At 44.0% G+C, this 17,086-nt stretch overlaps 1 protein-coding gene across 1 annotated transcript in view; it reads right to left on the bottom strand.

Moving 5' to 3' along the window:
- Window positions 1-730: 730 nt before the first annotated feature.
- The window catches only part of LOC133098378 (spermatogenesis-associated protein 31D4-like), a 42,163-nt gene continuing 25,807 nt past the window's right edge, over window positions 731-17,086 (bottom strand). Inside the window, 4 exon segments of the mRNA XM_061201164.1 lie at window positions 731-5,027; window positions 5,309-5,369; window positions 5,946-5,991; window positions 6,750-6,906. Of these exon segments, the coding sequence (XP_061057147.1) occupies window positions 731-5,027; window positions 5,309-5,369; window positions 5,946-5,991; window positions 6,750-6,906 (4,561 nt within the window).

Below are 17,086 nucleotides of genomic sequence, written 5' to 3' on the forward strand. Positions count from 1 at the left end.
TGAGCAGCCTGAAAAAATACCCAGGGAGGGGAACCACTTCCCCAGGGTGCCTTCCTAGTAAGGAAACCTCCATGTCAAGTTTAAAGTATGCTCTTCCGATACATTAGCATGACCCACATGACAGATTCTTAAGCAGCTGCTGTGCTGTTCCTGGACCCTACGGCAACTAGCCCAGGGTCCAGTAGAGCAGCACCTCCGCCCAAACAGTGCCATTCAGGGTTCAGGCCCCTGTAGGAGCTTCTGGTCACTGAGTTCTAAATAATGATTAAGCTGTTGTTTCTTCTTCAGCATTATTTTCAGAAAGTATACCTGTCCTTAACCCTCCTCAGGTATAAAAGACCTATCTTCCCTACTTCTCTAAAGGATATAAAACGTTCAGTGAGGGGGGAGGTGTGGGCTGCTATACATTTTCATTAAGGCTAAGCTAAGCGGCAGAAGACAAAGCCCATCTCCTCAAATTTCATCAGGGAGGAAATGGGCTTTGGGGCGGGGTGGGGGTGGGGGGTGGTGGGGGTGGAGGGGGCACGATATCTATTTCTCAGCAAGAACTCCAGAGGACTGGTCACCTTTTAGCCAAAGCCAAAGGAAGCAGTCAGTAAGAGCTGAACTATCTCCTTCCTTTCCCTTACACGTAAGCCCTGAGTTACCCAAAACCCAGTACACAGAAAAGATACACTATTATTAGCTAAATATTTATTGGGGAGAATCAATAATCTCCACAAGGAAGGAGTTATTTCTGGATGGGAAGTCTTCCTCCCTGGAAATTCTGGAGAAGTCTTTTCTGTCTAAACAGTAGAGACAGATGTCTGAACACAGTGCCTTCAGCAGTGCTGAGCGCAGCCAGGGGTGCTTGGCCAGCTTGACACCTGCGGGTGGGGCTTGGATGGGGCACAGGCTCCCTGTGGGACACTGCTGGGGGATGTCTGTGACACAGTCGCTGGTCCTTGAATGCCACAACTTTCTGGGGATGTCTCTTCTTATCTCTGATCTGTCTTGTACTTGGAGGATAACTCTGGCCAGCAAAGATAGCTTCTTGATGGCAGGACTTGGTGTCTGTCACTTTACAGGAGGGAGCCCTGTAGTTGAAAGGATGCCCCTGGACAGGCTCTTTCCGGACCTGCACTTCCACCTTTCGCTGAGTTTTCCTAAACTGCACTGGGAAAGGAAGGGGCTCTTGAGAGCAGGTGACATCAATTGCATGCTGACACCCCAGTTTCTCCTCTAGGAACTTCCCGATGTCTGTCACAATTTTCTGAGCTTCAGTTGTCCCAGTAAAGGCAGCTCTACTTTTAACTAGGCCTCTGTTCTGCACAGTTGATAGGGGGCTGCCCTTTTCCTGGGCATCTTCTTGCCTTTTGTATTTTATCCCAGAATAAAGCCATTGCAAGAAGTGCTTCATTCTTTTTCTGATATGGCCTTCAGGAAGAGGCTGTCCCTTCTGTGATAGGGTCTGGGAAGACTTGCTCACAAGTGTCTCCTCTAGTACCATGTCCTGAGTAGGGAAGCTCTTCCTCCTAAGTTGGGATGTCCCCAGCCCTGTATCCCCTCCACCAAGCTCTTCTGCCTTGGGCCCCAGAGGGCTCACTCTCTTTGCAGTCGGTGGGAAATTCTTATCCTGGCACCTCCTTAAGGCATGCTTAGGTTCCTGCTGCTGCTCCGTCCTGATTCCTCTGTCCTCCAAATGGACACGCAGCACCTGGGAAGCTCCCATGTCCCCACCTGAGACAGCCTGGGCATGAGTCAGTGAGGCCTCGCAAGTCAAGTTATCTGAAGCGAGGGACGTGTCAGTGGGTTGGCCTTGAGCCTGGCTATGCTTAAGTTTAAAGTTTAACTCACGGAACAGTTGTTCTTTAAGGTCTAATGATTTAGGATCTTGGGGAACTGGTAATTTGGGTGGGGGGCTTTCAGTGGTCACGGTAGTTTCTACTTTATTCTCATTCACATTTATCATTTGGGAGCTCCGTGGCTTGCTAGTTGTCAACATGTCACTAGTTTTTAATTGAAGAGTATCAAGCTCCTCAGCCGTGAATACCTCCCTAGACAATTTGGGCATGGAAACAGGTTCTGACTTCTCCCCCTTTTTGCCCTGTTGCATTTCTCCTTTATCACTGGAACTCACACTCTTAAGCTTCGGCTCATATCTGGCCCCAGCTTGCTTTGCAAGCAGCTTTTGGGGATATCTGTTGGCTAGTTGAGTCTGTCTATGACCTGCTTTCCCTGTGATGCAGAGTGAGACAGGCAGACAAGTCTGTCTGGCATCCTTAATTCTCTGAACATCCTCTGCCAGCCCACGGTTGACATCAGAGCATGATTGTCTCAGGACCCTCTGTCCTCCTTTGCCCACAGGTAAGGTGGCAGGGAGAGAACGATCCAGGACAGGGGCTGAATTTGTTGTTCCCACTTTGTCTCCATGGAGAGATTTAGAGCTTCCTCTAAAGGACTTGAAGCTCCCAGATTTGCAGTCTGCCTCCGAAATCACACTGGTTGAGGAGGGCAAGTTGGCATGAGACAAGGACTGGGATGAGGCATCTTTCAACTTAAAGATCTGTATGGATTCAAGGACCTTGGCGGGAAGGGCCCACAACATCCTCATACGAAACCTTTTAATATGGGCTTCCAGCATCTGTTGTGCACTGGAATCAACAAAAGTCAGGTCCTGGAAGGTATTCAGGGAGTAGGCCTCACCCACTGATGATGGCAAACTTCTCTGTTTTGTTTGGGTGTGGGATTTCACAGAAGGAAGCAATGTTTGCTTGATAGCATGCCATGAACTATGCACAGTCCCAGGGAGCCGACCCTCATTTATTTCCTCAAACTTCTTGCTCAAATGTACTTTTAGGACATTTTCAAGTTGTCTCTGACCTAGACTCTCTGCTGACACCCTTGAATTTTTCTCTGAGAGACTCACCATCTGACTGTTTAGGTCTTTCTCAGAGTCATACCCCAGATCCTTACCTGAAGAGCTCTTTGGGTCATTCAACAGGTGATCTTTTGGGCCATTCTCTAGGCTGTGTCCCAGATCCTTCCCCACATCTTCCTCTAGCTGGAACATTTCTGAGCTCCTCTCATGGAAGCTTCCAGTTTGGCTCAATCCAACATTTACATTTTTGCTACTCTGACTCTTAAACACAGAGATCAGTGAGACTTCATTATTGCTCTCCAACTCAGATGCCTCTGAAAAACTATTTGGAGGCAGTATCAGTGACACAGACTCGTAGATTCTGCGGGGCAGGCCCCACCGGTGTTGGATGAGCCTCTTTCGAAGGTGATGCTCTAGTTTCTTCCGAAGTTCATCACTGAGAGGAAACTCCCCAGGAAGGATGGAGATTGAAACATGGGCCTGGGGGGCCCGGTGGCGAGGAGTCTTAGGAGCTGATGGACAAAAGTCTTCCTGAGATCTTTGGACCACAGAGGGTAAACCCCACAAATTTTCCTGTTGTTTCTGCAAAATGTTCCATTCCAGCCGTTGACTTTCAGATGAGGAGAGAGACTCTGACTCATCCTGAGGTCTGTGGAAACGTACTCCACAGATCCTAATCTGGGGTAGAGGATCACATGATATGACTGGGAGTGGGGACTGAGGGTCGGCCTGGGACTGGACCTGAGTGAGAGGTAGGGGCTGAGATTGAGGCAAGGTTTGAGGCAAGGGTTCAGGCTGAATCTCAGGCAAGGACAGAGGTAGGGGATCGGGAAGCACTGGTGATTCTTGGCCTGTGGAGGCATTCGAGTTTCTATTGAAAATAAAGATTGAGGAACTGTCAGCCAAGACATGGACAGCAGAGGGCAAGGACTCGCTGTGCAGAGATGGGAGACCCCAGAAGAACTGGATAGGTTTTTGCTGTAAATGGTCCTCCAGGGTCTTAGGATATGGGGGCTGCTGATGCACATGCAGCTCCTTTGGTTTGTCTTTGCTGCTCCAGAAGGGAAGGCAGACTGCTGAGTCATGCTTATCAGCAATTGACTCTAACATTTTCCATGAAGAATTTTGTTGGTAGTCTGGCCTAAGTTGTTCTGGAAAAGAATCTTTTTTATTTTCCTTTTCCTTCCACATCAGGAAATCGCTCCTCTTTTGGACTTGTCTCTCCAGGAGTGCCAGGACATCAGGGCTGAGAAATGAGAGGTTACCAGGCTCTACAAGGTTGGCTGCAGGGTCTCCCCCAAAAGAGGCCTCTGAAGAATGGAGGGCAAGAAACTCTTGATTGAAATCACATTGTGCCAACGTGGAAGGGAACAAGTCTTTGGCATGAGCTTGCCACCAGGAGAAGTCTGAAATTGACAAGCTTGAATGATCAGTGCCTCTGAGTGTTGGGACATAAGTGGACAACACACCAGGGCTTTCTGGAAGTGAGTTCTCGGGAACAGGCTTCAATAAGATGGCAATTGATTTAGACTGAGTGACAGTTAAAGTGCAGTCTGGCTGTGGTGGAACAGACAGAGTTGGTGGTGCATGATGACAAGCAGAAGAATCGGGGTGATTCACTGCCTGGGACAAATCTGATAAGGGATTGATATCTTGGGAAAGGGTGGGGTCAAGAGAGAAAATGGTATCCGGAGACAAAGTGGCCTCTCGTGGGGGAACAGGATCTGCTGTCTGAGTGTCATGTGGTAGGAGAGGGGGAAAGGCAAGGGGTTGGGGTGGGGAATAGTCCACAGGGAATTTGGAATCCAAGGAAGGAAAAGGCTGTGGTGCCAGAGAATGACCCAGTGGTGAGGGTGAAAAAAAGTCAACTAAGGGGGTCATTGGGTTAGGGGAGAGAACGGAGGGGGGCAGTGGGGAAGGCTCAAGCAGAGAGGCTGCTGTTAGGTCTCTTGGAGGGACTGTAGAGAAGGCAGGGGACAGAGTAAACGATGACTCAGTCACAGGACCTGTGGAAGCCAACGGGGACACAGAGGAAGTAGAATCTTCCAGGGCCTCTGGGAATAGCAGCCGATTGACCTCAGCAGTTGCCTTATTACACACCTCGCAGAAGGGGTCTGGACATAAGAGTTGACGAAAGCGGGTGGTGTCATCATGCCGGCCCAGGGGGCTGCAGAAGACAGGAAGTACAAAGATGCAACCAGGACCAGAACAAGGAAAGGGGGACCTGCTGGCCTGGCAGGGGTGGGGTCACTTGAAGCCTGCTGCCCCTTCACATTGCTCCACATCCATGAGTTCACAACACGCTCAGTGGCCCTCACCTCAAGGCCTTCATCACATACTCATTCCTACGCTACCCCCTGCCATGACTACAGCAGGTTGCACTGAATCCCTGGAATTGCATAGAACATGCTAAGGAGGGATCAGGAAAGAAGGGGAAAGACTAGTCACCTTTTCAGAATAGAAATCAGCTTCGTTTTCTCCTCTGTTTCTGTCTGGTGACATCTCCAACCTGAGAAACCAGGAGAGTGGGTTATATGTAATGAAGGTAGAAGCATAGGTATAATAAAGGAGTCCCCTTACGGGAAACCGTTGGGATAGTAGACTCTGAAAGACCCAAGAATTAGTAGATGAGGTCAAATGGTCAATGACATTAACATGTGTATGTTGCTTCTTGTAAAGCACTTTCACATGCATTTTATCTCATGTGATGCTCAAAACCACCACGTGAAGCCCAGAGATCAGTGCTGCCTTAGAGAGGGATCTGATCATCCAGGAAGTCAAAGAACGTTTACAAAGTCAGGACACAGAAGTTCTGACTCTTGACATCTCACGTGGCCACCTGTTGGGAAACACCCATTGCCCAGGTCCATCACTGCTTCATGCCCAGCGATGAGCAGAGCAGGGAATCTGAGAAGTGTCTCAGGCTCTGACTGCCTTCCCATAAGCCTCTCCTCTGAGAACTCTGGTTTCTGAGAGAAACTGTATCTAGCAGTTGACATCCTCAGAGATCAGGGACCTTGGATCTCATGGAAAAGGCAGGAAGGGTCACCCTTGGAGAGTTCAGATGGGATAGGCAGAACCTTACCTTTCGGTGTTCCACCTTTCCTTCTCCTCTTGGCTCTGCCCTGATGCTGAGAACAAAAAGAAAAGAATGAAGGGCTGGGGCTCATTTCTCTCACTCCTCTCTAGGAAACTCGGGTATTCATTATCCATGAATAATATGACTCTATTTTAATTAATAGAACTTTATGTTCCTTCCTTTTATCAATTTTCAAGGTTTAAAATGCTTTCAATTTTTTTCTTCTTTGACAAACTCAAAGAAGGACTTTTGTCTATGAGGTCCACACTTGATATTCTCAGACAGAAGTCATCTGCCCAAGGAGGGCACAGCATCTGAGGCCAACAGTCACATCCATGTCCCTCAGATAGGACCCTGTATCCTGGAGCTCAGGCTCCAGCCTCTGCTCAGAGGCTCTCAGAGGCTCAGCATTGCTGCTCTGATCAGCCCAGCACAAAGGAAGGCTTTGTCGAGTGATGCCTGACATGAGAATGTGACGCATGATCAAGCATTCGGGAATTCTGTTCTCCTGCAGAGATCCCAAACTCTCTAAATAACCCAACCCAGGGCCACAAAATTACTGTTTGGGATTTTATTCTGGAGTCCTCCAAACACTCCGATGGGACATGGGCTTCAACTGGAAGCCTTAGTCCTCCCTGAACCCCTGGCCCTGCCTGGCCTCTTTCCCTAGAAGGATGATATTCTATCCTCTCCTTGAACTTCCCATCTTAGGTGTCTCTCTGAGCCAACGAAACTCATTTTAAAATGTGGGAATAGAAATGGAAACAACAATAAAGAATCTCTGTTGGGGGCTCACCCAGGGGTACTTACCTTTCGGATGTCTTTGGTTTTACTGAAGGTAGGTGAAAATGGCAAGCTCACCAGGTACCACAGGAACAGAAGAAGCAACCCCAGCCCGCATGGGATGACGAGGTTTTGGTCAATATCCAAGGATGTTGAGCCAAAGCTCAGACATGGGTCAGTAGCGCTGTTCAAAAATGAGAGAGCATTCCATTTTCTGAATTCCATTGTCTGAATCACAAGGCTGCCTGAAGTTACTGAGCACTGAGAGTGCGGGCGCAGTCCCAGGCCTGCATCACAGAGCACTGAAGAGTCACAAAGCGTTTGAGTGTGGGGGAGGGGACAACATGGAGAGGGTGTGTCCACAGCCCCTCCCCCCACCCACCAGTCCAGCAGACCCTTCCGCCGCTGCTGGGCCTTCCAGGTCCCTCTGCCCTACCCTGCCATCCTATTTTCCAACTCCATCCTTTCATGGTTTCATATATTTACAGTAATGAAATTTTCTGCTTGTCCCATCTGTAACCCAGATACTACCTGGGTCCCCTTTACTGTTTGATAGAAACTTGACTTGGGTCTCACCAATTCCACTGCCTTAAATGTCTGAAATACTGTCTGGAATTTTTGCTTGTACCCACACATTTATACTCAGGATCATATATGTCCTTAAATCCATCTTTCCTATAGAATCTTTTCGCTACACAAACCCAGTTATAAAGAACTTAGAAGTTCTTTTATCCAGTTTTGTGAATGTTGAATAGGAAATTTTGCTTTTTGTTGCAGTCAGCCGTTACCATCTTCAGTCAGAGGGGCTGACTCAAATAATTAAAATGAATAATTCATTATTCAACATTCACAAAACTAAAGTTACTATAAAATAAATGTAAATAATTAAACTTTCACGAGATCTTGAGGAGAAGTCTGTAGCACTTATTTTTCTGAAGTTAGTGAAGCTTAAACTGCATAAAGACTTTTAGGACATGCTACACACACACACACCCTTTGACAAACCAATCTGGTATTTTCAAATCTAAGAATAAAGTGTTTTCTCATTTTATTCCAATCTTTCACCTTTTGTTTTGACCCTACTTCTTCTTACTCTACCTAAAATACAGACAGTCGCTGCACTCTACGTCAATTTTCTAACATGTGCACAAATCCCTGCCCTAGTCAGTTTGGGCTGCCGTAACAAAACACCATAGACTGGGGGCTTAGACAACAAACACTTATTTCTCATAGTTCTGGAGGCTGGGAAGTCCGAAATGAAGGCAACAACAGATTCTCTGTCTGGTGAGACCTACTTCCTGGTTCGTAAACAGCTGTCTTCTCCCAGCAACCCTGCAGAAAAAGTGGGTGAGAGAGCTCTGTGAGGTCTCTTCTATAAGAGCACTAATTCCATTCATGAAGGCTCCACTGTTATGACCTAATCACCTCCCAAAGGCCCCATCTCCTAATACTATGATATCATATTGGGCTTAGGGTTTCAACATATGAGTTTGGTGGGACACAAATATTCTGTCCATAACACTACCCAAAGGCTGTGCTAAGTCCTCTGGTGGCAGGGTGGGACCCAGGAATGTCAAAGCCTTAGAGAAGAATCAAGCCTTGAGCAGCCTTACCTGATTATCCTGGTGGGCCCTGTAAATATAATCTTTTCTTAAGTGTGCCTTGCCACAAAGGTTGAGAAGCTCTGCTCTATATAATCATCCCCATAAATGTTCGAAAATCAACTACCTGCCACACTTTTTTTCAGGCTCCTCTCGTCAGGTTTACATAATCCCAGTATTTCCCTCCCCTGTTCCTACATCTTCCTTTCTAAACTCTTTATCTTCATGATAGCTGTCCTCTGAACTGTCTCCTAATTTCTCATGTCTTTCTTAAACTGTGATGCCCTTTATTTGACACCCATGGCCTAGCACAGTTACTTGATCTCCTGTGAAAGGGTTAGACAGCCTTCAAACCCACAGAGTCTTCTTTCAATTATGCAGGAACAGGTAACCTACCCTGAGGGTAAAATCTGCCAAGAGGCACCACTTCCTCCTGACCTTGATATGCAGCCTCAGCCAAGTTTTCATTTAATAAATATTTACTGCTGGAAACTAGGAGACACAAGTACCTGTAAGTCGCAGCCTCTGTCCTTAAGGACCTCATGGTGCAGCTTTAGGGGAAAGCCCTACACAGGTCAAGAGTTACATAACCGCACAGGAGAGGTCCCCCATGGCATTTGTGAATTGGCAAGTGATCTCTGGAATAGATCAGAGAAGGGATCAGAGAAGGGACAGATGCTATGGGTGATAACTGCTCAGACATTTTATGCTCCTTAGGAAGGTATCCCTGCACGCCTCTCCAATTTTCTGATACAAATTAACGATTCCTGGAGAAGATGGTTAAAGAAGATCTTTTCTCTTTTAAAAGGGCACATGTTGGCTAGATATCCTTACATACATTTGTGTGCCTTGCGTGTAAAACTTACAAGAAGTTTCAATAAAAAGGCTTTTCCCAAAATGTTAATAAGATTCCTTTTCAGAACCTGGTAGAGCTCCTTCAAAATTTAAAGAAACAAAGGACTAAACATACAGCACTTTTTTTTGCTTTTTTTTTCTTTTTGTACCAACCACAAATAAACTCCATTGGTATTTAGTAGAAGAAGTTCACAGCACTTAACCTTCCTAGACTAACATCAATTATAAATTATAAATTTATTTGTCTAATTTATAAAACATTTTCCTTTCAGCGATCTCAGTGGATTTTCACAAACATCCTGTGATGTAAACAGTACAGGTATTATTGTGCCCATTTTATCAGTGAATAAAACTGAAGCTCAGAGACGGGAAGAAACTTCCTTAGATTGTTCAGCAAGTAAGTAGTAGAGCCCTGACTACTAAATTCCCCACATTCTCAATGCTACTATTTTAAACAATACAAATAAGTGACTTCTTAAAAAGTATGCCCTGGTACTAAAATTAAAGTGGTTATGTGATGGAGAATATTCACTTTATCCATTAAATGATGCCAAATTTGGGAAGTAAAGAAAAGCTATTTTTGGCATCCTATCACCTCTTAGGTACCTTTCCCTTTTCATTCTTAGCACCAGTATCTTGATAGGTTTTCTCTACTGCCCTCTTAAAACCTACTTTCAAGAACTCTATTACATATGACTTTCAGTAAGGTATAAATGAATAATAAAAGTTTAAAATGTCATCCCTCCCAGGAACACATTTCACACATTTTACATATATCTAACCCCAAAGCCTTGTACTAAAACTCTCACCAGAGCATTTCAGGCAGCCATCCTGAGGTGGCAGTGGTGGCTTTTAGTAGAGTGAGATCTTCTCCTCTCCACCCAATGACATCTTCCCAGTTGACCTTCGTCACCACACAGAAGTCTGGTCCCAGATTTCAGGCTGCACATGGTTAGATTATCCCCAAGGAAGAGTATTTTCCAAAAGCTCTACTAGAATAGCATGCTGCCTGTTGGAGGAGACTCAGTAGGGATAAGTCGTTCGTCTAGGATTGTCACATGTCCTCAGTGCCCTCACTCACATCCTGGCCACAGTCCCAGGGATGAGCCACGTAGAGGGAGCTTTTTTTAGGTTACCAAAAAGCCTGAAGAACAACAGAGTCTAGAGCAGAATCCTTTAAAACTGCACTTAACACTGCCGCTTTAAGATGTTCTTCATTCATACACACACCACACTTTCATTGAACTCTACCATGTAGTATTTCCAGTAGAAATATCAAGAAAATAAGGCACTGCCTCTGCCCTCAGGCAGGTCATAGTTCAGTAAGTAAGGCCTGCAAACAACTATAATAAAGTGATACGAACTATAAAAGAAGTAGGAATAAGAACACAATGAAAATACAGGTAAAGGAGCAATTAATTCTTCCACCAGGAGGGAGACAAGAGAGAGGCAGGGAAAATTTCAGAGGTGGTGCCAACTGAGATGGGCCTTGTGAGGTCACCTCCTCCTCCTCCTCTCCGTCCTTGCCCTGGCCCTCTTCCTGTTCCTCACCCCCTTCCTCCTCATCCTCCTTTTCTTCTTTCTTTAGACTTTAATTTTTAGAGCAGTTTAAGGTTCACAGCAAAACTGAGCAGAAAACACAGAGTTCCCATATGCCATCTGACCCCCCCAACACCCCTCCATACACACACACAACCTCTCCCACTATCAACATCCAGCACCAGGACTTCCCTGGTGGCGCAGTGGTTACGCCTGCCAGTGCAGGGGACATGGGTTCGATCCCTGGTCCGGGAAGACCCTATATGCCACGGAGCAGCTAAGCCTGTGCACCACAACTACTGAGGCAGTGCTCTAGAGCCTGTGAGCCACAACTACTGAGCCCGCAAGCCACAACTACTGAAGCCCACGTACCTAGAGCCCATGCTCCACAACAAGAGAAGCCACTGCAATGAGAAGCCCGTGCACCGCAACGAAGAGTAGCCCCCGCTCACTGCAACTAGAGAAAGCCTGCGCGCAGCAAAGAAGACCCAACACAGCAGAAAGGAAGGAAAGGAAAGGAAAGGAAAGGAAAGGAAAGGAAACGAGGGAGGGAGGGAGGGAGGGAGGGAGGAAGGAAATCAAAGAAAAAAAAATCCAGCACCAGAGTGGGACATTTGTTACAATCGTACCTACATTGACACATCATTATCACCCAGAGCCCATAGTTTACATGAGTTTAGACAAGTGTATAGTGACATGTATCCCCCATTGTAGTATCATACAGAGTAGTTTCATGGCCCTGAAAATCCTCTGTGCTCTGCCTCTTCACTGTATCCTCCACCCTAACCCCTGGCAACCACCAATCTTTTTACTGTCTCCAGTGTTTTGCCTTTTCCAGAATGTCATATAGTTGAAATCATACAGTGTGTATGTAACCTTTTCAGATTGGCTTCTTTCACTTAGTAATATGCATTTAAGGTTCCTGCATGTATTTTCATGGCTTAATAGCTCATTTTTTTCAGTGTTGAATGAATACTATTCAGTTGTCTGGATGTACCACAGTTGATTTATCCATTCACCTTAGACATCTTGTTGCTTCCCAGTTTTGGCACCTATGAATAAAGCTCCTATAAACTCTTTTTTTTAAAAAAACACGTTGTTAAGGCATAATTCACATACCATATAATTCACCCATTATAAGTGTACAGTTCAATGACTTTTAGTATATTCACAATGTTGTGCATCCATCACTACAATCAATTTGAGAACATTTTCATCACTCTAAAAAAGAAACTCTGTTCCCCCTAGCCTTCACCCTTCAATCTCATCACTCTCCCCAGCCCTAGGTTACCACTAATCTACTTTCTCTATAGATTTGTCAATTCCAGACATTCATATAAATGGAATTATACAATATGTGGCCTTTCATATCTGGCTTCTTTCACTTAGCATAATGTTTTCAAGGTTAGTCCATGTTGTAACATGTATCAGTACTTCACTTCTTTTCATGGCAAGTAATATTTCATTTTATGGATATACCACATTTTGTTTATACACTGATCAGCTGATGAACATTTGGTTTCTTTCCACTTTCGGCTATTATGAATAAAGCTGCTATGAACATTTGTGTACACATTTTGGTGTGGACATATGTTTTCATTTCTTGCTTATTCATTTTTGCAATAACTTAAAGTCACACTTTGTCTAAGTTTGTTGTTTTCTGAGATTTTGGTAATATAATCATATCAGACTCCCTATGAAATGAAAGCTTTGGAGTCTAAATGCAGTTTTTGTCAAATGTCTGGGTGCATCAATTTGCCCTCCTGCCAACACTCTCAAAATTAGCCCTTGAGTCAGCAGGAATGATGGTGATGCATAATGCTTAACATTTAAAAGTAATGAACACCTTATGTTCTCAAGTTTCTATTCTTAGAAAATCACAAGAGGGTGTGGGAAGAGAAAGTGCAATCCAGCCAAAGTGAACATGAGCAAACCTATAACATATATAAAAGTGCATGCCTGGTCACACTAAAGCATTGGGCATGTGTCTGAGGATGAGAGTAGCAAAAAAATTAGGCTGAAAAAGAAGGGGACTCAACTGTGAATGACTTTGAATGACAGTTTAAGAAGCCTGAACTCTGGACCAAGGCAGTGGGAAACTAAGGTTTTCATAACCAGAAGAATGGCATTCCCAGATCTCTGTTTTGGAAAGATGACTGGCAAGGTAACTGAGAGTTAGGGGGAAATATGCAAATTATATCACATAGGACTCTTTCTCTTGCAGATGATAGAAAACCTAATGAATTCTAGCTGGAGCAAAAATTTTAATTTATTGGCTTCTATTTCTCTACAATACAGGAGCAGATTCAGCTTCTGACTTGCTACCTCTTGGTTCTGCTTTCTTGGTGTTGACTCATTCTCAAGCCACTTCTTTTATAGTCCCAAGATGGCATCCAGCCAGGTAAAACAGAATTGTTGTCCCAGTTTCTCAACCAAAGTCCCAACATCCAAGTGACTGGGACCAGCTCAGGTCATAAGAACACCCATGAAATAATTACTGGGAACCAGAGAATACTACTGGCCTAGTCCAGGTCGGTGCTACTCAAAGTGTGGTCCGTGGACCAATGCCTGTTACCACATTTTTGCTACCATCTGCAACAAGATAAGTATAGACAATGGAATACTACTCAGCCATAAAAAGAAACGAAATTGAGTTATTTGTAGTGAGGTGGATGGACCTAGAGTCTGTCATACGGAGTGAAGTAAGTCAGAAAGAGAAAAGCAAATACCATATGCTAACACATATATATGGAATCTAAACAAACAAACAAAAATGGTTCTGAAGAACCTAGGGGCAGGACAGGAATAAAGATGCAGAGAATGGACTTGAGGACACGGGGAGGGGGAAGGGTAAGCTGGGACGAAGTGAGAGAGTGGCATGGACATACATACACCACCAAATGTAAAATAGATAGCTAGTGGGAAACAGCCGCATAGCACAGGGAGATCAGCTCGGTGCTTTGCGGCCACCTAGAGGGTTGGGATAGGGAGGGTGGGAGGGAGACGCAAGAGGGAGGAGATACGGGGATATATGTATATGTATAGCTGATTCACTTTGTTATACAGCAGAAACTAACACACCATTGTAAAGCAATTATACTCCAATAAAGATGTTAAAAAAAAAAAAAAAGGTAAGCATAGAAACTGAGGATGGTTAGAAACTTGTACTGCAATTTGAGAGAGTAATTAAATTTAATAATAAAAACTGAGGCTTATATTTTGTGTGTCATAGTTCGTGTGTCATTTTTCCAGTGATTCATTTTTACTATATTTTATACAAGTACCAGTCCACAGTGGATGGGGGTGTGGGAGATGAAGCAAACTGGTCCTTCACCACAGACAGTCCGAGAAACTGTGGTCTCATATACATGGTCCACTGTGAAGCCTGTGGGTGAATCAACATTCCGGAAGCACACAGGGAGACTTTGGGGAGCTCTTTCCCCCTCGCCATGAAAGAAGGCAAAAATAAATGTCCACTATAATCGGAATCTTAGTTGGAGAGAGGAAGGACATTCCCAGACTTACTTTAGCTCTCTTATTTTCTCATGCTTTTTTCCACATTGACCTGCCCTTATTCAGAGTCCCTAGTAAGAATTTACTCTGCATAAGCTTTGGATATGGCCAGTTTAATAGGCTAAACATTACATGGGCATTCACCTACCTTGCCCATTAGAACTTTTATTACTAGAATCAAAGCATTTGAATGGCTCTCTTAAGCCATTAAGAGAAAAACAACTTTGAGCTAGACTAACACAAGGTAATTACTAAGCTGAGCCGAATTCCTCTGCCATGCTCTTGGCACTGAGGTATGGAAACTCTATAGCCCTATAAGAGGTCTGAAGGAAAAAAAATGTTTTATACAAATTTCAGGGGTCTAAGTTTCTCATTAAAAATACATTTTAGAAAATTGTTTTAAGTTAACTTGCTAGGGCAGTTGTATGGCAAGGAAACGGGTGTAGCAATTTGTCAAATTGCAGCCTTCATCTCTCTTTTAAAATAATATGGAAACAATAAAAACACAATTAAAACTAAAATTAAAAAAGCATAATCTGAAAGAGTATTTTGATTTTTTTCTAATTAAAGCTCTGCAATTAAAGTTTTGCTGGAGAACAACCTGTGTTTTTAATCTCACAAAGGGCTAATAAACGCACAGAATTTGAGATGTCTGCTAAAACTCAGAGCTGGAAGTGACCTTGGAGAACCTTCTAGTCTGGCTTTCTCATTTTACAAATTGGAAACTGAGGCCAGAGCAGGTTTATTTCTTTTTTCCTTAATCCTTTCTTTCGTGTGTGTGTGTGTGTTTTCTCTTGGTGTCTGCACATAATTTAGTCACTCAATATAGGACTTAATTCATTCCAGTGTGAAGACAAAGACTCAACAAACACCAAATTTTATGCAGTACTACCTCGAAATCTGCAATTTTTGGCTAAGTGAACTTCACAAACCATTGAGATAGTAATGCTTTTTTGTGAAAACCAAATGGAAATACAGCATGTGCCTTCATGCCTTCTGCAATAAAATAAGCTGAATGTAACTTCAATATTCCTTGGTGACCCCAGCTTAGTCTAATAAACAGCTGTGATACTGCAGAGGAGCAGGTGTAGGCGGTCTGGGACATGGACACAAATGTGCACTGTCTCCAGCAGTGCCCCACAAACCTGCTATCATTTTAAAAATCCACCACCTGTATTTTAGGAGTTTACCTCTTTTTCATATAAATACAACAATTGTTTGTCAAATATACATACGCAGTGCAAAACTGACCTATGACAGAACTGCCTTTAGCAGGTCACAGGGCTACCCTAAAGAGTTAATGTAGTTTGGATCACTTTTATCCCCTCAGGGGGTGAGGGAACTACAGGAAGGAAATGGAATATAACAAATAATATAAGATTTGGTGGGTACTTAATTTGTGCCCCAAACTTTCACTCATTTCATTTCTTAACTATCTTGTGAGAGAAGAAATATTTCTCTCACTTCACAGATAACAAGACTGAGCCCCAGAAAGATTAAATAACTTGCCCAAGGCCATAAGAGCTAAAAAGTGACGAAGTAAGGATTTGAACCAAGCTTGCTTTGGTCCCAGACGTGCATCTTCAATCCACACGATACTGTCTCAGAGAGTAGAGTCACTGGGTCTTGATCACTGACTTCATTTTAACATGCCAGGAGCTATATTTTGCTGTATAACAAACCACCTCAAAAATTAGTGGCTTGAAACAATGAACATTTTATCTGCTCATAATTCTGCAATCTGGGCTGGGCTTGGCTGGGTGACCCTTCTGTTGATCGTACTGATGGCTACTCACGTGGATTCATCCAGCTGGCAGGTCAGCAGGGGCCTGGGCATGACTGAGACACTGGGATGGCCAGGCTTGTCTCTCAGGGCCTCTCCCTCTTATGTGGCTTTTCTGACAGCCTCTCCACATAGCTCTAGCAGGCTAACAGAACTCTTATAAAGCAGATCATGGCTCTGAAGAGAACAAAAGCAGAACTTCTTAAGGCTTAGAACAAGAACTGATAGAGCATCACTCTGCCACTTGCAGTTAATTAAAATAAGTCATACTCCCAACTCAGGTTCTAAGAAAGAGGACTACACAGAGGCAAATACTGGGAGATCACGGGGGGCCAACAATGTAACAGTGGTCGCTATACTCTTCTGAAACTGTGCACAATCAACTGTAAAAGTTGCTGTTTCTTCTATACCTTCCATTTTTCTTATGTCCAGTTTTTCACTCTTTTCCTGTTTGTTTCTCCACTTTCTCCTACCATTTCTTAGCTTTTCTGCGTTGTAACTGGCCTTCCCTAGGCAGCCACAAATAAAGGATGCCTCTCCTTCAGAGCAGTGAACTGACCAATCGCATCTTGTCAACCCTATTCTTCAGGTCATCAGTTTTTGCAGCTAAAGTGTTCTACTGACAGAGGTTTCTTTGTCTAGGTTGTTGTTTCATTTTGCTTTGCTTTATAAACTGGGTTCAAAGCTGGAAGTCTAATTTAAAGGAAATAGGACATTACTGCCTCAAGAAGCAACTTAAGTGAGTACATTTAAAAGCTTCACCCTTATAAATAAAATCTAGAATCTATCATACTCCTCTTCAGTTTTACCTGCAAGAAGGCAAGATGTCCAGTTCAATGGCCAAGGCAACAAATCAATGTTTATCATGTTTTACATGCTTCAAATTCCTTTAGCAGTCATTCACCAGGGCAGAGAAGGAAGAGAGGCCTGTAGGAATCAGATAATTTCCAGCATTACAATTCTAGTTCACAGCAGGTTACTTCTTACACATAGCTAAAATGAGATCAGATTAAATATCCATTGAGTCATTCAACCTGTCTGATCACTGCTTTCCGCTGTCAGGAGAGTTTCAA

The sequence above is a fragment of the Eubalaena glacialis genome, chromosome 9, assembly GCF_028564815.1.
Source record: "Eubalaena glacialis isolate mEubGla1 chromosome 9, mEubGla1.1.hap2.+ XY, whole genome shotgun sequence".
NCBI classification, from domain to species: Eukaryota; Metazoa; Chordata; class Mammalia; order Artiodactyla; family Balaenidae; genus Eubalaena; species Eubalaena glacialis.